The 21,814-nt window shown below is 39.0% G+C and overlaps 1 protein-coding gene across 4 annotated transcripts in view; it reads right to left on the bottom strand.

The window, feature by feature from the left end:
• Positions 1-21,814, bottom strand: part of SHC3 (SHC adaptor protein 3) — a 58,637-nt gene that overhangs the window by 16,023 nt on the left and 20,800 nt on the right. For all 4 annotated transcript variants that reach the window (XM_039724103.1, XM_039724104.1, XM_039724102.1 and 1 more), the window contains 4 exons: positions 13,240-13,303; positions 10,476-10,595; positions 7,285-7,338; positions 3,033-3,084 (listed from right to left, as the gene is read on the bottom strand). In XM_039724103.1, coding sequence (XP_039580037.1) covers positions 3,033-3,084; positions 7,285-7,338; positions 10,476-10,595; positions 13,240-13,303 — 290 coding nt within the window. The remainder of the gene's footprint in view (positions 1-3,032; positions 3,085-7,284; positions 7,339-10,475; positions 10,596-13,239; positions 13,304-21,814) is intronic.

The following is a 21,814-nucleotide window of genomic DNA, read 5'->3' as shown; positions in this document are numbered from 1 at the left end:
AAACTGGCTCTTTTCCAAGTCCTGACACAGGAAAGTGGGTGCTTGTTCAAAGCTACTGATTTGTTCCCCCCTGACTGCTTTAATAACCTGAATATGTACTCCTCAGGGTGCTTGTTCAAAGCTACTGATTTGTTCCCCCCGACTGCTTTAATAACCTGCATATATACTCCTCAACTGAAAAAACTGCATTTTAGTGCATGCCCAGTGTCCAACTGGAACCAAGTGCATTGGATACCGGTGTCCTACAAATAAGGGTTGATTGTGACATTTAACTGAAGTAATACAGGGAGATGAAGTAGATTTACATATGACTTTTGTAGAGGCTGAAATATTGGATAGACTTCTGTAGAGACCAGAAAAAGGGCCAAGAAACCTGCAGCTGCTAGTCAGGAATGTAACTGAATTTTCCTTAAGCAGCAGCAGCAGAGCAGCAGCAGCAGCACCTCATTCAGCATGAGATGGCACCAGTCACAGTGCCAAGCAGATACAGTGGTGTTCACTTCTCACCTTACAGCATCTCCTGTGCCAACCAGCAAGCAGAAATGCCTTGTCCAGGGAAAATGCCCCTAGCTATGAAAGTGGATTCAGCAGACAAAAGCAGGACCTCCATGTGTCCAAAGACAGAGGCAGACATCCCTGACTAGCAGTGAGGCATTTGGCTTTTTATGCCCTCTGCAACACTGCTATTGGCCTTGAACAATCAGCCCCCGTGGAAGGTGCACATTTATCTCTGAAAACGTGGACCAAAAGTAGTTAGGCCAAACAAAGCTAAAATGTTTGCACTCCATAACTAGAGTGCGAATTTAAGGAGGTGATATCGCTCACTGCTAAACCTTTCTGGAGCTGAAATGAAGCATGAGTCATTAAGTAGTTTCAGTAGGTGACATAATGAGTAACCTGTTTCCTTGGATACGTGAATGGACTTTCAGCAGGTAGGAGATACGCTTCTTGTAAAAGGATGAGAAGGTTTGGCTCACACAGAGATGATTTCTTGTGAATGTTACAGCAGAAAATAGACAGCCTTGAACTTGCTAGATCCAGAATGCAAAGCACGAAGACAGCTATTCCATCCTTGTGAAGAAATGAGTCTAACATGCAAGCCATACTACAGCATTACTGGTAGGGTAGCATCAGTAACAGCAGCAGTAACATTTTCACTCGATACAGATGTAAAGACAAATCCCCTTTTAAAGTAATTTGCAGACAGCACAAAGAATGACAGAACAGCAAATGATGGTACAAGAGGGCAATTCAGGTCCCTTGGTAAATTAGACCCTTTTAAAGAATGTGTTTTAGTACAGGTGACATACAAAGTCACTGATCTGCAAAACACTGATGTACACAGATGAGTGGGGAAAGCACCCATAGGAAAGCCATAATGCTGAAGGCTTGAAGATCACAGCATGAAAGAATTTCACATGAGGTAACAGTGATTCACTGCAGCAAAAAGGGCTTAGAAGGAACCAGATGAAGAAGAGGAGAAAAGGAAGAAAAAAGAGGAAGGTGCATTCTCTGCTATAGTGACAGCCCCTGTTATGCAGATACCATATACCTTTTTAAAAGAGCTGCAGGAAAATAAAGGAAGGAGGTACAGAAATTATCTGAAGGGTGGAGGATGTGCACTGCATCTGCAATGTTACAATCAGTCAATCTTTTTATAAAGAAAACTAAGAAATTACTTGACTTGAATACACCAAAGGAAGACAACAATATCAGGTGCTCAGATGACTTCTCAGTCTAGGATAGCCTAGCTCAACAAGGAACAGTCACAGGAAGCTAAGGATGTAAGACAGAAGGAACATAATACAGGAAGAACATAGTGCAGAAGGAACATGACAGAAGACAGAGCACAGGGCTCCTCCAAACCCTGCAGAGCAAATATCTTGTCTACAGTGCTAGTCCCTACACTGACTGAGATCTCTCAGAACAGCAAAATCAGTCTTGGATTTAGCAGAAGGCTACTGCTAAAGCAGGTGGGCTGGAGAGCAGCTCTGCACCACGCATTCCATAGTCTGACATTGGAGCCTCTCCAACAGGATACTGCAATGGAACAAGCATTGCAAAGAACTGGACTATTCCCTACCTCCCATTCCCTTTAAGTTTTCTAGACATTTAACTTACATTCAGCAAACCAGTATACTCAGTGCAGGTATTATTTATGAGCTAATACCTTCAAGTCTGAACATCTCTGCACATGGACACAGCAGATTCTTCAGGTATCATTAAAGATGACTACATACGGAAGCTACTCTGGGTCAGTTGTGCTGATGGTAAGGCGGGCAGCTGAGGGTTTGGCAGGATTGGCATTTTGGAGATAAAGTGTCTGAATTTTCCAGAAATCCTGTTGGAAGTACTTAATGCCTTTTTTTTTGTGTGTGTGTGATAGTCTGATCTTCTCTCTTTATGATCTATGAATAGTAAATAGATTCTCAGGTACATTGCAAAATACTTTGTATGTTGCATTAAGACCTAGTGAACACAATCAACAAGCAGATCCCTATCCCTGACTGATTGCTACGAAAGCAATACAACCTTGAATAAACCTTTACTGAGAAAGAGAATTACAGCAAGCTGGCTGTAAAGCTAGTTATTTGATAAAAAAATCTGATTCTGCCAGAAAGACTTAGGCTTGTACTGGGAAGACCTTACAGATACAGCTGCCTCATCAGAGGACTTAATCAGACTTCTTAGCTCTCACACAGTGATTGGGTGTAGGTGAGTCTTGGCTGTTGCCTAGAAGCTTACACAGTCAAGTAAGGCAAGTGTTTGATTTAAGAGATGAAGAAAATCAAAGTGATATTGGGGTATGAACTAGCGGCAAGACCTATTTATTCCAAGCTTGAAAAACAAACTGCTGCTTCTTATCGCAATGTAATCTTTTCATGGCTCTGTCAAAAGCCATTCTTTGATTGGGCTACATTCTACATCCATGTTTTTCAGGGGGGAGGGAGGGGGCATTACCTGACCTAAACCATTAATAATTAGTGTTTCTCAAAGAAAAAACAGACATCAAATAGATATTTATAACTTACCTCTACGATTAACAGGATCCTTAGCTACATATGCAATATAGTCTGAAGTATCCTGTCAAAAAATTAAGACACCTACAATGAATGCAAAAACATATTTGCACAGATTACAGCAAAAGATCACAATCCAGAGTATGTACAGTCCTTTGGGCAGAGCCCCAAATGACATATTTTGCACTACAGATGCATACTACTTAAACTTCCATATAAAAGTTTATGAGTTTTCATTTCCTTTTACCACTTTCGTTTTTACAGAATGTGATCTAATCCAGCAGAATTTTAAAATCTCTTCTATCAATCAAACAAACTCAGCAGGATTTGGCCCAGGCCTCATTTAGGAGGGAATAGAATTACAAGTCCTTATCTTCAAACTACCCAGAGATTTTGGTTCATAACATGAATAATCATCTGGTTCTGTGGCAGAAAGAGTGGGAGTAACAGCGCTGCTCCTCAGAACTACTGAGCAATGGCATTTATTCATGTGTGACAAGCAGGTGTTTACTGACTACAGTGCCATATGGCACAGAGGTGTTCAGCCACTGCTTGGCTCTGAGAAGCAGTATCCCAGTATCCCTGCACGCCCTCCCCCTGCCCTTAGGCTGCTCCCTGACACACCTGTTGCCACATGACTGGTGGATTTTCTGGCAAAAACACACAGACATCTTCTTGTGGGATTTTTTTCTTCCTCTCCTGACACTCCTATGCTCCTGTGCACAAATGGTGCAGACTTCTATTATTATGCAGATGAAACAGAAAGGCCTGGGTTTCTGGGAAACACTTAGGCCTGTTGATAAATCTGAAAAATGCCATATTGCCTTGATGCAATCAGGAAGTCCTGGTTAGATCTGGTATTTCCTGACATGCCTGGCTGGTCAGGTAGGCTAAACCCAAGGGATATACAGGATACGTTACAGCTGGCTGTGTAAATCTACACAAAGCCTTTTCAGGTGACTGATCCAAGATAATTGCCAATTATGCCAAGATCTAATGTCATAATAAACATCAATCTTCAGTAAAAAGATAGACTTCTTCAGCACAGCTTTTTCTAGTGCAAGCATATACCACCACCAGCCATGCAAAACAAATCACTGTACTGAATGTCTACACAATTTCCTTCCTAAGGAGAGAGCAAGGGAAATGATGAAGCACAATCATGGGCTCTGGTGACAGATGTGTAACCATCTCAGTTAATGCATCATTGGAAGGCATTCAGACACGGCAGCAGTGAGGTTGGTCTCTTAAAAAAGCATAGCCCTACCATTTCGTCTCGTAATTTCTTACATCCTGTGGCACAGCATCCGGGCAGCGACTACAGTGGAAATAAGGATGCATATCAACAAGTAAGGAGAAAACAAAGGTGACTATGTCTATAGTACCAAATAATACAGGGCCCTTGTCTCACTGCACTAGCTTCTCAAAGCATGCCCTGAAACTTTCTGAGGGACCAGCACATGCTTGGCATCAATCCCAAGAGACCACTGCAAGGGAAGAGAGTGAATGTGTGGGTGCAAATTGCACTGTGTTATTTATTTCAGGGCCAGAAAGACTAGAAAATGGGCCACAGATCAATTTATTTACTACTTCAGGCATAGCTAATGGATACATTTATGCCTGAGTAAATCATAGATCTATCTCATAGCTAGCGTGGGTGTGACAGTCTGAAATCACCTACTCCTTATTTCATTTAAAGCTCTGAGATTCAAGCTGACTATGACAAACCATTAAGGACCTAAGGTGGGGACATTTCAGCGTGGCTAAGTTAGAAGACCCTCATCCAAAAAACTATACAGGACTTGTCTGATGCAGCAAAGCGATCCTTGACATTCAAGAACTGAAAACAAGTATGAATGAGCTGTAATTTTCAGCCTAAAGAGATTGCATTGTAGTGTTCAAATGTGGAGGTATTGCTGACACTGAAAAACTACTGCCTTCAGGGACCTCTGAGAGACCTGCCTTATTAGACTTTATGACATCCTCCACTCCAAAATTTCAGCAGATATCTCCAAAAAACAGATGTCTTCTCTGACAGCCTGGAAACAGCCACCTGAAATTACTGTGGAGCAAAATTGTTTAGAGTATCATAGGAGGGGCTGAAGAGAACTAAAGGAGATTGAGAACCCAGCCTTGGAAGTGAAATAAAAATGGTTCTGAAATGGCACGTAAAAGGATTTGGTACAGAGATTTTTAAGCTCCCATATTCTGACACAGCCAGAATATGCAATGGGGAATACTGTAAAAGTATGTATTCAAGCCTTTCTCAAGAACTGTGGAACACTTCTCCAGGGGTTATATTTTGAATAATATAATTAATGGTAAGGGAGTGGGAGGAAGGTTGTAAAGGCAACTGCTATGACAAATGAGAGACAGATATCCTGAGCAGAAAGGCTGACAGGGTAGAGAAGTGAGAGTTGTCTCACCTCCTAGTAAACCAAACTCCAAAATAACTTCAAAATAAGGGAACCACTTCCTGAGGAAACATGGGCACATATCTAGCTTCCTAGGTCACTATGGCCTTTCTCCAACCTGTTTAAAAGTCAAATAAGGAGATGCATCTATGGTCTGGAGGCCAGCTGTTGTTGGGAGATGCAGTTTGGTGGTGGCAGTCCAATACCAAGTAGAAATCATTAAGGACTGATGAAAGTTTTGTTTAGATACCACTCTGATGATTAAATAAAGCTGTGAGCAAAATCACATTCTTCCATTTTGTCATCTTCAACATGCACCCAGGACAAAGGGAATAGCTGCTTTTTGCACAAGTTTTTGAGTTAAAGCTGTTCCTTACTAGACCAGAGATAAGCTTGTAGAAAAACATTAGATATTCATACCTACTTTCTTCCTCCCAACACCAGAATGAATTCATGCAGTCGTGTCATTGGGAACACAAATTCATAATTTCACTGTACCTTGTAGGCTCCCTTGCACCATGCAATTTTATTTCTCTGGTAGCTCACTGACTCAGTAGTGAGATTTTTATCTCTTTAAAACATTTGGAAGAGCTTGTTTACTCCAAATCCAGAACTCTACTGCTGTTCCTCTCCTCTTTCCTGGTAAATCATTTCATCAGTGGGCAGTGTGAAATGGTGTTTCCAGGACCTAGCGTTTGGGATGGCAGATGGGTAGCAAAGAATCTTCTTACGGAGGCAGGGAACTGTGCTAATCACTCCTCTGCCCACTTCAGGAATTGTTCATTTACAGCATCCATTGCAATCTGTTGTGTTTCCAAGCTGCTGTTGATCCATTTTTTGTTCCCCAAATTATTGTGATATTGTGTCCTTTTCCCTTCTGCAATTGTACTGAGCTCAGTGAAGCTATACTAAGATAGAATTTATCTTTATGTTTTCTGACAGACCATAATGAACAGAGAAAGCACCAAGCATCTTCACCTTAACAGAGCTGAACTGAGAGAATTAACTCGCAAAGCAGGCTAGAAATTGCCTTACTTGTAGTACATAACTGATATATGATAGATAATCACGTGATGGAGAAAAAGGTACTCATTCAATTAATTTAAGCTTAAAAGCTTTCAAACCTCTTAGGTAAGAGGTGAGCACGGTCACTAATTTATATTTTTCCCATTGCTTCCCGAATGACAAATACTTTTGAAGCCCATTTATTAATATACCTTTGGATGAACAGGTTATAAAATAAGGAAAAGCACAATAAGCAGGAATCTGCCCTTTGATCTAAACAAATAAAATTTGTAGGTACATCTAAAAGCTTTGCAAAACAGGAAAGATAGATCTGTGCTTTTCCTGAAAGCCTGTCTTCAAGCCTGCATGACTGTAGCAAATATACCTGCAGGCAGAATTTAGCACAATCTTCTCAATTCATACTTACAGTTGAGAAGAAAAAAAAAAAAGAAAAGCATGCATTACTATAAATACTATAAATATAGCTGCAACATATTCTATTATTGTAAAAAGTGCAAGACAAATAACCGGATAAAAATCCACACAATGCCCATATAACTATTCTACATTACTCTGAAAAACAAGGCCCTGCTTATCAGTTGCTATATGAATGCTTACAGCCCCTTGATACTTTTTGTTACAGTCGTTCAAAGGGGAGGATCCATGAATGCTTGTCAGCCATTCTGCTCAAAGAGAGCTTAATGGCAACAATCAAGAAAAAATTATGAAAGAAGAAACAGGAGCTGTTGTGATTTTTTTCTTTTAGTAAGATATGCTTTACATTTTGTCATGCGGCCCTTGTAAAGCAGTTTCTATGTGGGAGAAGGCTTTACAGAAACGCTTACCGGATCACCTCCAGACGCAAAGGAGATAGATTGCATATGGTGATTTGCTATGATCTGTATGGATCAGAAAGAACAAGTGTGAGTCAGATGCGTTTCTTACAGTTTGCAATTCTGATTTCTGTTTTTTTGCTTGTATGCTGGTGAAAATCCAAAATCAAGCTCAAATATAAGGACTTCAAAGAATAGCATGATAGCATAAACAAACTTAAGGATAAATGTTTCTATTCTGGTGTTCTTTAAAATGTATCAGGATACTGCAAGATTGCTAAATGTACTCAGAAGTCTACTAAATCATACAGACCTGTCAGAGAGTGTCTTTGGAGAAATTTTAATCTGCTAAAACTCACTGTCTTTATTACAGATAATGATGAATGAAACAAAAGGTCCTATTCATCAAACCATTTTTCTGCTGATGCCACTCTGGTGAAATCAATGAAACCATGCCAACCTCTACACCAGCTAAGATTCCTAACATTGCATCCAACACCTACTGTGTCATTTTATGTTTCAAACATCAACATGTTTACAATATGCAAATAGAATTTTGAATCTAGCTGCAGCGTAGCATTGTGGACAAATTCACAGGCACACTCCAGGCCATTTGAAATTCAAATTGCTTATGTACAATTTGAACTAATATGTTATTTCTCTGGGAAAAGACAATTTGTCCTGAACCTCTAATAAAAGCAGAACATCTCTGCTATTCTGAGAATCAACTTACAAAATCTTTTAATAATGAAATCATGTAACAACCAAGAAAGAAAAGGTCATTTGAAAGAAATTTTCACTTGAAATTTGAGTCACAGAAGCCATGCCAAGGCTTCCCATCTGGGATGGGACAGGCCACTGTTAAGTGTCTCAGAGCATTTCACAATAAGATTTAGGATCTTGATTCTTCACTTAGGAGAGGGAACCACAAAGTGGTTCCAAAAAACCATTCTGGAAAAAAACAAAATAGGCTAGGAAAATATTCTCTCTGCTGTTTCCCCTAACCTGCTTCTTAAAGACCTGAACTATCAACCACCTTCCTTGGAAATAAAAAAATCTGACAGAACATTCTCTGGATCTTGCTGCTTCACTAAGTCAGAGAGAGGTGACGACTATTGATAGTGTTTCTTTTATGGAAAGAGCACTTCATTTTCAATAGCTCTGCTTTTGCCGCCACAGCCTCCAATATGTGGTTAGTTTTTAAGTGTACACTTGTAAATTAGTGTTCTGCTACTCAGCAGAGAGGATTTCCTTCTCTTTTTCCCCTTAAAGATGTAACAATAGAATATATTGTACATATAATACATATAGAATGTAGATTATCTTAACAATAGAACTGGTGTAGTGAAGTTCTGTCACGCAATTTCTTATTATTACTATCTTGACCTGTGCAAATAACTTAATCTTTTATTTCAGCATGTAAAAGAAAAATTATTTCAGATTGTCACTAAACTAATTTTCCCAAATTTTAAAGAAGCTGAAAAGTGCTTGAAACCATTAGTTCAAGTCAGGCGTTTTGTTTAATTCCACAGCTAATTTAGTAGGAGTGCTCCCCACCTCACCTCTACCAATATCAAAATACTGAAAAGAAATACAGCAAAGTATCAATGCCTTGCATTGCTTAAAATGAAACAGTTCACTAATGTCGGCATACAGTTCAGAAACATTTTAATCTATGCCAACCTTCGTTTTAAAGAAATAAGCAAAACAAAGTCATGTTCCATTCATCCCTGGTTAATATGTTCACAGAACTGTTGTGCAGGGGTACTTGCAGTTGCTTTCCTTCTACCACAAGGGCCAACAACCCTAGCTTGTCTTTTCTTTCCTTTCAGATCTGCCGGGAAAAAGACACTATTACAGAAGTTTGCAGCCATCCTCCTGTATGGGGCCTCACAGGGCAAAGCTGCTGGGCTATGCTTATCTGCAAATCAAATCTTCAGCATAAAAAGGAAACAGGGGAGGCCACAGAGAGACTAGGAATCTCTGAGAAACCAGACATTTCCCAGGCCTGCAGCACCCAGAAGTGTCTACCTCAAAAAGAATATAAGAGAAAGATGAACAGTTTTGTAAATTCAGAGAAAAAGGCAAAACACGTAGGGGATGAGTCTTTGAAATAAACGAGTTTAACTACATTTCTGCCCTAGCACTGGCTGATGACAAGCTGACTTTCAGGGTTTGACACTTCCTTAGTAAAGCTAATTAACATCACATTCTTATGCTTCTGATGGGGAGTAACTGTCTTTATGAAAAGCACTGCTGTGTATATTCCATAGTAAGGCTACAGACTACTGCCAGTCGTAGCCCTGCTCCCCCAGTCTCAGTGCTCACTGCAGAGGATTGTGGTGTTTTCTAAATAAGAATAAGAATGAAGATATACGAATGAAAACATAGTAATGAACAGCAAGATTTTTAATAAATGGTATGTGTATATATATATTCTTTCTTATTTTTTAACCCTGAGGCCCCAAAGGACAGTAGGAATTTTACTTCTTTTCTCTCTGTCTGTATCTGGGCAGAAAGTTGCATGCCCTAATGCAATATGTTGTTCACAGCAAATAGCACAGCAGTGACTACGCATGTCTGTCTGCTTCCTTTTTGTATATACCCTGAGCAAGGATTTTTCTCATCTCATACATCATTCACAAACCACTGCAGTGATTCCCCAAAGTCTGTCTGTACCTTCAGCACAGTGAAGAAGAAGAAATGAGCTACTTTAAAAAGGCTGCCTTTTCTCTCTAAAAGATTGGCCTTTCACTGCACTGCAAAGTCCCTGAGGCTGTATTTTTGGCAGTGCCTCAGGAACAGTGTGCCCTTTAAGACTCTAAATGGGAAGAAAACAACAAAATTGGGGATGCACATTCAGTATTTTAGTTGTTGCTCCAAGCACACCCCTTTTATGACTCTGGAAGTTTGTAATTTTATTCAATAAGAACTCCCACAACCAGATAATAGTATTTCACATCATAGGTCTTTTAAGAGCAAAACAAATCTACCTGACACATGGCCAGAAGAAAATAATTTATCAAAGTTGTGTTGAATAGTGAAATAAGCTGACTTCCACTATGATTATATTTTGGGTTAATTCATTTTATGACATTATTTAGGAATAATTTTGAGCAACTGAGTATTTGGCAGGTAGCAAATAATTGTGCAGTAGGCTGTTCATAAAGAGCCTCACAAGTTAATACAGAAGTTACACTCACCTGTTTTGTATCTGGATTCATTAGATTTAAGCTGCTGGTGGAGATATTCAACATTATGCTCATTCCTGCAAACTGAAGATTGCTCTTTCCCAAGATGCTAGAAAGGACTTTGCTTGGTGGCTGTGAGGAGGGGGGGAAAAAGCAGATTTTGGTTCTCTGATTTTTTTGAATGACCTTCATTGTATGCAGGGTTAGTGTGATCTTAAAGGCTTCTAAAAAGTTTATGACTTTTCAAAGATCATTTAATTGCAACAGCTGTCTTCCTCTGGAAATTATTTCTCATTTATTCTACTACTACGACTACAACAAGTACTACTACTACTACTATTAATAATAACAGTAACAATAATAATAATTATACTAGCTAAGCAGTTCTTCATCTACTCTTCACAAAAAAAAAAAAATAGGGGTTTTGTGAGACAGCACCAGTGTCATCTTCACCAAGGGACCAAGTAAGCAGATTAAGATGAATGCTTTCAGTCAGTACCTTAAAACAATGCTTTTGTTCTATAAAAATAGCTTCAGCTCTTGAAATTTACTGTTTGCTCTACATCTACTGACTATTCCTTGTCACATGGAAAGTGGGACTCCAGTGATACCAATGGAATGCTCACAAAATGGGATACGGAGTATTATGGACTAGATGACCTCTAAAGGTCCCTTCCAACCCCAACCACTCTATGACTTTGCTTGTAGACTTTAGAGTAGGTAAAGGCCAGAATAGGCAAATAACACCTCTTTATGCTGGGGTGAAATATGCATCTAAAGATTATCAGAGAATAAATCTAAGAATGTAATACAGGGGATGTAATAGTATTGATAATGTTTATAGGCATATCACCAGCTCTTAGGAGGTATTGCAGCAATAGAAGTTATGCTGTCACAGCAAAATTCATAAACTTCTCACCTTTGACAGCTATGGGGAACCACATTGTTGCATGACACCAGCTGCATTCAAGTAACCACAGCCTGTAAAAAATAAGGCTGCCCAGCAGTAACAGACCGAGCCCTTTAACTTGCTCTACTTGCACTGGTGAATATTCACGCTGGTCATTAGGATATAAACACAAAATTACTGGAGACAGTGCTCTTCTGCCACTATTTTTGCACTTGTCCTAAGCTTCCTGCAAGCTTGGATGGTTTTTTTCCTAGTAGGATGGACACACTTGAGCTTCCGTAGTCCTGAAAATTTACACACATTCAATTTTATCTTCTTTCCCTTCTGTTTAACTGATTAAAAATACACTACATACATACTGCTCCTGTGTAACATGCTGCACTATTTCAACCCTTCATGTTACAGAGCTAGTACTTCATTAACTTCTCTTTTGAACAAACTCTTTTGACTATTGTTGTATCTCCTCTTTCCTCAATCCTTAATGATTCGCGAGTCATGCCTAAGGATCACCTACCCACAGTGCAGGTAAAGTGTGAAAATTTGGCTTCAGGAAGTACACGTCACTTTAACCAAATTGATATGCCACTAGTGGCAGAAACATGATGAATGTACAGACGAGCAAAAGACACATGTCTGACATTTGTCTGAAATTCTGTTGCTCTTTTCAACAACTTATAAGCAACATTACTTTTAAAACCTGTAATACAGCCAGGTGTCTCACTAGGCACTTGGAATTCTGTTTAACTTATTTTTCAACTACAATTTGTGTCATTCTGCTTTCCAGGAAGAAAGATAATTGTGTCTTTACTTTCAAATTTAAAATGAAAAGCCAGAGAACCAAGAAATGCCAATGAGATAAATTTGGTGGAGGTGAAACCATAGCCTTAATTTCTGAGATAATTTCCAATTACACTGTGACACATGTTGTCACATATGACTGACTTTACCAGGACAGGATTCTCCATTGCAAACAAGTGGCATTTCATTGCGTTCCTTTCTGCTAAGATTCTGCCCAGATGGTGCAGCAGCTGGGGAAGCAGGCAGACCTTTTCCTTCACCTGCACATTCTCCTTCTGTGCCCAAGAACACACACAAGTGCTATAATTAACTACTTTCAATGCTTCTTCCCTTAGAGATAGCATCACATCCCAGCTTTGCTAGCAGGCCTCTAGAAGAGACTGTTGAGAGCCATCAGTGCAGGAGCTGAGCCAAGGCTTCCTCCTCTCTCTGTAGGAAGACTCTAACTCCCAGCACACAAATAAAAATAAAAGCATGGCAGTAATGATGTCAGGTACACACTGGACTCACCATCAGCACTGGGCACTGAGCATCAGCCACAGGTGTTTATGGAAAAAGCAGAGGGAACAAAGGATCACCTCATATGCTCTTTCCATTTTCAGAAATCAGTGATTACCAAACTCTTCAAACGTCATCAGTATATCTATCTTTCAAGAACAAATCTAGTCACTTTCAAAACTATATATGTTTTGGGCTTCTGCTGTATCTTCCAGCACCTATTTCCATAATTTACTCATGAATTTTATGGACAGGCATCCCATTTGTTGGTTTTAACTCTTCCACCTGCAATCTACAAAAGAAAGAAAGTAAAAGGAGGAGGTTTCTATGGAAGGAACATAACGGCACAATCTTCATCCTAGATGCGCTTATATTTCCAGATGCGTACAAAAGCAGATCCTGACCAAAAGGGCAAGTGACAACATACAGTGAGTAAAAATAGCCAATACTTTAAATGATTAATCATCTGCAATTCTCAAAGCTGCCTTAAAGTCACCTGCCTGCTGTGCCTGGTCTCCACTGTGCTGTACAGAGAAAATACAGTCAACTGCACTACAAGGAAAAAAATACCTTTCGTTTCTTGAAGGCTCTTTTGGCACCAGGCATGGCTTCACAAACACGACTGATTGCTTCCCTGAAGAGACAGAAAAAAGCTTTATGGCAAAAGAATGTGGGGGTTTCTTCATTATGCTTGAAATGCACTGGAGAGAATAGTTTCAACTGTATTTCTGCGCACAAGTGAGGACAGTTAGCAGGTCAGTTAGCTTTCCTTTAAAAAAGAAAATGTTTCCTCACACTATTAAAAAGACTTTTTCTCACTGTAAATTAGAATATTGCTCATAATACCATCTTTTCAGTCTCACTTTTGTACATTGCTTAACGCCTTCTTTAAAAAAATGTTTATTTTAATGTGAGAGTTAGAAAGCACAGTTTTTCTTACTACTATACTATGCGCTTTTCCAGTTAGAGCAAAGCCACCAGGATTTAGGTAGTAACAGAACCCTAAAATACTCTTGGTAATATGTACATTCTATACAGTACATGAGATGTACAACATTTTAACTTATACTATTTCAATACAGTCTGAGTAGTTTATTAGTGACCTTACATTTATATTATAGGGAAAATCATTGCCTGAAACAATATTTTGTTTCAGTTTTTTAATGTTGCTTCATTCTTCCCATCGCATTCAGGTTGACTGAAAGAAATTTTTGTGCAAAAGGGATTTTAATCTTTACCCTTTCATAGAAGAGTAACTCTACATCACAAAAACTCTTGAAATCATACAGCTCCAAACAAATCTTACAGTTCTTCTCAGTATTTAGCAACTTATTATCTGAATGGCCAGTCTGGTCAGTGTTTAGAATTTGCTCTTGTACACACACAGGCCTTCCCTCTAACCACTAGGTACAAGGCTTTAATAAGCTTGTCCCATTGCAAGACAGAATGGTTTCACAGGAATGAGAAAGTGTGACTCCCAAGCTTGTTTAATTATTTGTATATGTACTGAGACTAACAGCACATTATATTTAGAGCCAAAACCATGCAAATAACACACACTTTATGCAAACACCCTCAAAACTCAAAAACAACCAACTGACCAACCAAAAAAGCCAAACAAGAAAACAAAAGAATGGGAAACCATGAACTGCAAGATAAAGAACAGGCAAAATAATCAAAACCTTGAAACATCATCTAGATAAAGACACAAATTATATTAACTTTATGCCATGTGCTGTATATTTCAACTACGCACAGGATCAACAAGTGAGCCAGGAGAACAATGCCATACACATATATCAGCATTCACTCAGCAAATGTGACAGATTAGATCAGGTGGCAATCAGTAACTGATATATAGTCATGCCTTGTGTGCTTCTAGCTTGGACCCAGTTCAAGGTTGGAATCACCTGAAAGAATCACATTGTATTGGTTTGGGGAGATGGGTGGTTGGGGGAATGGAGCACACCTTGAAGCAGGTTTACAGTCCTGCCATTCTGAAGAAGTCTGAGATTTATAGCGAGAGATGGTTAAAAAACCTTTCATGTACCCTATCTTTTCTTCAGGTCTAGAGGAGAGGTGGTTTGTTCCATAACTTCTCTTATGCCTTTTTTTCCCCCACCTACATCTGTTTATCTAATAACATTGCCTCTCACTAAAAACCCTGCCTTGCATATGCACTTAGACCATTATAGCTACAACAATACCCCAATTCACGGTTCAGCACCTGTATTTAGTTCCCACCTTCACCACATTTTTTTTTTACTCCAAACAAGTGTTTTAGTTAAAGTAATAACTAGATTTTCATACAGAGCAAGTAAAAAGCAGTTGGTTTAAAAGAACATGTCTGATGCATCTTAGAAATAAAGCACAACAAGAATCACACAGAGATCACCATAATACTGGGACAAGGGTTATTCCTGAAAATGTAACCAGGGAAAAGTAAATAGTACACCTCTCAAAAGAAAAATTCACCAAAAATGCTTTTTTTTCACTCAAGAAAAACAAGGAGACATCATCTTTTACAGTGTCATCCTCTCTGGCTTCTGAGCTAAAACTTGTGGTTTCCCATCTCTTCTGCGGAAGCAAATCCTTTGGAGGTAATAGAATGAGAAGTTCAGGCCAGTGGTGGTCTCCAGCAATTTCAGTCTTTCAGACCCACGCTTCTTGTTTCACCAGATTTGTCTTAGTTTTCCAGGCATTTTGACTGCAAGCTGCTCTCACAGAGACATCACCAACACTTGTCACCTCTTTGTCTATTCCAGTGGTTCAGCTGGTACATTGAGATGTACCTTTCTGCCTCTCACAGAAAGGACTTGGATTTCTGAGATATGTGCTTGAGGGATAAATTAGTCTATAATTTCCTTTCTCTTCCTATTTGCCCCCTTCATCTTCTCTCTCTAGAGGCAGCATGGAACTTACAGAAAGACAAGGGGATTTTCAGGCCACTGAACCCAACAAAAAATGTGTGTAATCTTGTTATTTTTCTAGGGCAGGGTTTGGTCTTGTAGCAGTTTTGCTACTACCGCTCCTATCTGCCAGCTCCTGATAACCAGACATTAAGTGTGTTACTCAATAGATTCATCTGAGTCAAGGACCTTGTTGATCAAAACTACCACTTGAGATAGGAGAGGAAATAACTAGGTGAAAGCTGAAGCCCAGGGCAAGGCTTCACAAGGCAGACTTGACTACTCCTTGCACACCCTGTCTTGGCAGAGCAGAGAAGGCTTAAAAAAAAATCCTAACAAACAAAAGAAACCCCAAAACAACCAACTAACCAAAAAAACCCCAAAAAATAAAAAACCACCCAACCAAAAAAAACCCACAAAAAACCAAACCAAAACAAAACAAACCCAAAACAAAACAACATCCAAAAAACCAAACAAACAAAAAAAACCCCAAACAAACAAACAAACAAAAACAAACAAAAAAACCAACAAAACCACAAACCCAACTGGGCTACATGTCCCCCCACTCCCTAAAAAAGCAGCTCTCTGTCTTCCTTTTGGTAATATTTCTTTGTTTTACAGAACACAGTGTTCCCAAAGGCTGTGGGAAGACTGGAAGTCTTTGGGTTTTGAACCTCTGTGAATAGTAAATGAATTCAAGCAACTGCAGGGTTCAAGTTAACAATGTTTTTAGTAAAAATGCTGGGAACTTCAGAAAACATGTTCATAGAGCAATTCTGTGTAATCAAGGTCAGAGTGTCCTGGCAGCAACTCTTTGCATGCCTGAAACAGAAGGCACAGTACTTTTCCTGCGTGGGAGTTGAGTCTAAAAGCAGTATTTGAAGAAAATAAGAAGAATAAGGACAACCAAACATCTGTCGCTGCACTGAATATGCATTTTATCCAAGGGTCACCAAGATGCTTAGAGGGATGGAGCACCTTTCCTATTAGGAGAGGCTGAGAGAATTGGGATTGTTCAGCTTTGAGAAGTGAAGGCTTTAGGGTGAACTAACATGACCTTCCAGCAGCTGAAGGGAGCCTACAAGAAAGGTGAAGAGAGACTTTTTACAAGACCCTTTAGTGATAAGATGGGGGGAATGGCTTCAAACTGAAATGGTAGGTTAGACAGGATATTAGGAAGAAATTCTTCACTGTGAGGAAGGTGAGGCACTGGAACAGGTTTCCCAGAGAAACTGTGGGTGCCCCAGCCCTGTAAGTGTTCAGGGCCAGGTTGCATGGGACAGTGAGCAACCTGGTCCAGTGACAGATATCCCTGCCCATGGCAGGGGATTGGAACGGAATGGTCTTTACAGTCCCTTCCAACCCAAACCATTCTATGATTCTGTGAGAGTTCCCTGATCAGATGGCCAGATAGCCTAGTGATGTGGAAAGGATTGCCTAATGACTTTTTTCAGCTTGCACAGTTAGGAAGGACAGGGTAGATGTAACTATTTTTTTCAGCAAATCAAATTTGAAAATGCCTCAGCAGCACCTGATACACAAATCAAGCCCAGGAGCAGGTATTGCCACTAGGCTGACTTGTGCATGGAAACCCTTGCCTAAGGAAGGCAAAACCAAAAGTTCTGTATATATCCGCATGGCTAAATATTGCACAATTTGGAAAAGTTGGATGTGATTACATTTGCTGCCTTTCTAATAAGAAAATTATTTGACATAGACAGACATTACACATTTCTAAGCCACATCCTGCTTCATTAGTTAGGCTCAGATAAAAATCAGTGTAAAGTTATGCCGATCTCTTGTAAAATTAGTTATTGTGCTGTCTGCAGTAAGGACCACATGCTGAGTTCCAAATCTGCCCAAGAGTATTTTCTGATTTGCAGATGGTCATACTGTGGAGTCATTTTCTTGGCACAAAACATGTTGCGTATTTTGAATATAATTTCAGCATTCAGTGCATCCAGTAAAAAATCATGAATATTCATTTTCTGAGATTGACAGATACTGCTTTAAAGTGGCTTGACATCTAAGAAAGAAAAAAGGACATTTCACATTGCTATTTAGTTCCATTAAAAAGACTAATGCCCTGGTATCATTCATAGCTTTAGTGATATTTTATTCTGTTATACAAAATAGTCCGCTCAGAAAGTTCACACGTGTTCCTCTGTGAAACATCATCACATGAAAATACTCTCCATTTTTTGATTGTGCTGTTCCTGTTCTTAATTAATATGATTTTATTGATTAAGCCCCAGAATTCTGGAACTCATATTTCAGGGAAATTACATACACACAGAAAAAGCACTGATTTTCTCAGCATATTTGGAAAAAGTAAAGCCATCTCAAATAATGGGATAAGAAAATGTGACTACATTTTAGTCTGAAATGTTTTGTTTCAAAATATCTAAAACCTACTAATACTCTCTTTTTAAGATATTCTAGAGTCCTGTAGTTTCTAAGTTTACTTCTCCCTATCTCAAAAGTTTAGGACTTCACAGGTTGAAAAACAGAGAGAAAAAGACTGACTTTTTAAATGGAAGAACTGTTCAGAAGGTTCACAGTTATTTCTTAACAGTACTAATTTCCTGTCAATTTTAATCATTACCAACTATTGTACCAGTATTTGCTGAGAAGCAAAGTCTGTACTAAATTCAAAAATAACTTGCTTCTGAGAAAATATTTTAAAAAAAGAAACAGAGACCAAAAATACATTTTTAGAAGTATGTTTAATAATTGAAATATTTTTTGTTCATTTGAAAAACAGGCAAAATGAGCATGCACTGTCTGAAGTAGCACAGGGGACATTCACAACCTCTGAAAACTAAAGCAGTATTTGACAGCAGATTGACCATGTCTGGAGGATGCAAGGCTGAAGAAGTAGCTAAGCAGAATGAATCAACAGTATGGAAAGAAAGAGGAGGTTAACTGCAGCAAAGATGCACCTACTGCCATGAATCCAGAGTAACATGCAGCAGCACCCCTGAGGGGAAACCCCCCACAGAAACTGGTGCAGAGACCAAGCGATGCCATCTGTTACCATCCTGACCAAAATGAAGCCTGTCTTCATGGAAACCTGGAAGAAAGCTTTTGTGGAATAAGGTGACATCAAGTAGATGTATCACGCAAGCTGATGTCACTTGTAGAGCAAGAAGACAACTCTTCTTTTTCTTTTTGTCAGCTCCCCATTCTGTTTCTTCAAACGGAGTTTTCTCATATGTAGAAAATCTAAAAGCAGAAAATGAAAGGAAGCTGGCCAACTTAACTTCTGGTTTACTGAATAAACTTTACACACTCATGTGGTTGGCTTTGAATACCACATGTCATTAGATATGCAGTATGCAATCTATCTAATGATAGTTGTTCTTATGCTCCTGCATCTTCAATGTGAGTCTTCCATTAATCTCCTAAGAGAAACCAATGCAGTTCAAAGGACTCTTTTGGTTTCATTGGCAAAGAAACTCTTTATCCATTGGTATGCTCAGTACTCTGTTCTCAGTCTTTACTGATGACCTAACTTTTTAAGGAATATTTGATACAATTTCTGTACAATTTATATCTTCTTCCACAACATGCAAATAAGTTTCAGAAAACCCAGTTTCATTCATCAGTAACACAGAAATCTACCTGATGTTGACGATTTCTTCCAACACAACAGGTCTGAACAATGGTCTTATTTTAAGAAATGTAGAGTGAAATTTGTTTATCCTACTGGCACACCTTAACTATATCTCATAACTCTGCATGCATACACAGCTTTGATGAACATAAAGTAAGGGTATATGAAACCTTGGTTTTGAATGTACAGCTACAAAACCTTCCTTATAGACAACCCTCTAACTGTCAAGAATATAGTCAATGAAAAAAAGTACTTTAAGGTTTACATCTGCTAAGTAGCTCAATCCCTTAACATCTTTTATGACCTTTAGGCTTTTTTCCACTCAGCCTGGTCTCTAGCTACTTATCATAATCCTGGTCAGAGAAATGGAGAGAGAAATTAAAACTGTTTTCTGTTGCTAAACCAGTATCATAGTAATCTCCAAACTGGACCAAGTCTCAGGTAATTTATAAAGTATTTTCTCTCAAAGAGTAGATATTAGCAGATATTTCAAAGGCAGACAGAGCAAACTTTACAGAAGTAGAGTGAAAACATTTTGTCTAACAAATATTTTTCTTTAATGCCTAAGTGACTTCATGTCCAAAGCAGGACTTTGGAGAGGTATCTTACAAAAAGCTCTGTGTAAGATAGATGACACTTTATAAATATCTGGGCTGCGTTTGCCAAAAAGGACTGTTCAGCATTGATGAACTGTCTGGTGTGACTGGACATGTCATGTGAACACACACAATTCTTTATGGCATTGATTATTTGTGTAATCAAGCTGCCAGATGCTGTTAGCAGAACTTGAAAGTGTTTTGGATTCCATATTTCTGTCAGTTGTTAACTTTTTACTGAAATTTGCATTTAAAACGTGTTAAGACCACTCTGCTTCAGGTCATGCTTCTGCAGACCCATGTGGAGTCACCATCTTTCTGAAAATCCAGGATACAGTGATATCCATAACTGCTTCCCTGACTATTTGGTTTCCAACTTTCCAGCCTCCAAGAGGCTCTTTGTTTTCTTACAAAGGCACATGGACTGGGGGGAGCTCAATTAATTGCTCTCATTCTGGCTTTGCATTACCATAGATTAGTAAAATTATTCTAAATATTAGGTAACAATTTCCAACTAATACTGCATTGAAGAGGAAAGATTCCAGTCTTAGGCATACAAAAACCTATTTATTCTACCCTATTTCTATGCTAATAAGAGCTTAACTAGCAACTGTAAATTATCCTCAATCTATCAGGCACTATAGCTGTCATTGTCCCACTCAGAGGTATGCTGTATGAATTATAAAGGATGTCTCCATCCACTTTTAAGACTCCTGCTTCCTGGTGAACCAAGCAGCAGCTAGCATCTCATGCTTCCCACATCTTTGACTCTGAAGTAGCTGTGCCCACCTCTTCCTGCAACTGCAAATGGTCTATATGTTCTGCCATCTCCTAACATCACCCCACACCCAGAGTTCTCATGGAAGAAGGCAGAAATAAAACACACTCACCTTTAATCATGACAGCATATTAAGCAGGACTCTGAATACAGAATTCACTGCAGATAACAGATTACCTATCAGCCTTCAAGAATCACAGGAGACACATTCTTGCTTTTCAATGTCTTCCACCCTTTGTTCAGTGATGCTTGCTGACAATTTCTGCAAACAACACAGACACAGGTGAAACACTACATCAACTAAACTGTTCCATATTGTTTAGCATTGGACTCAAATACAGCTCTAACATTTGGATTTCCACCATCTCTCCTCCAGGGATATTGGCATAAATGGATTTGGTTTAATAATTTTATTAATAAAGTTCAGGCCTCAATTTGGAGAGGAATACCTTTCAAGCTACTCATCCCAATAGAGTTAATGTAGAGTACTGGGATCAGAGTTTGGATTTGGGTCCACTGCTGATATGAGGTATTTCCATCCTCTGACCTATTGCTATTAAAACAAAGTGCAACATAATGTTTTATTTGGCATGGGGAGGTGTGACTTTATGATGCTGCATGCAGTAAATGGATTGCATTCAATTAAATGCCAGTGAACATGCATCCTTGTAGTTCACACTCAGATCTACAACAAACAATGCATGCAACACCTAATTCAAACTAGTGCGTAAGTCACTCATGCATACAACACAAAAGCAAGGACTCATTATTCTACCATAGCTTTAACAATAAGCATACAAACATATTACATGAACTGCAAACACTGCACATGTTGCAAAAGAATTTTACCTGATTTTTAGCACTTTTTTACAAAAAGCCTGAAGGCACAAAGGGCCTGGCCACAGAAGCTTAAGAGTGGCCCCTTTCTATGATGATGACGGTAGGTTTCGGATGAACTTTAACCACTTGCCACCCGTGGTTAGCTCAGTAGTCTTGTCTGCTAGTCCTCCTGTTCCTCCACTATGTTGAAAATTAAATGCTTTTGTTTGTCTTGCTGCCCAGAAAGTCATCTTGACTTCACATGTGTTACAAGAATTATCACTGGGCAATTAAAGATGCAACACGTGGATTCAGCTGGCTTTCATTTTCATTACGTGTAATGGCTGACCATTGCCTGGTGCATCCTATTTGCTCAAAGATTCACATGACATTACATTCATTAAAGGACAGAATAAATACAATACAA

Source organism: Passer montanus, unplaced genomic scaffold, assembly GCF_014805655.1.
Source record: "Passer montanus isolate IOZ18808 unplaced genomic scaffold, ASM1480565v1 scaffold52, whole genome shotgun sequence".
NCBI classification, from domain to species: Eukaryota; Metazoa; Chordata; class Aves; order Passeriformes; family Passeridae; genus Passer; species Passer montanus.
This window is presented reverse-complemented; position numbering and strand designations above follow the sequence as displayed.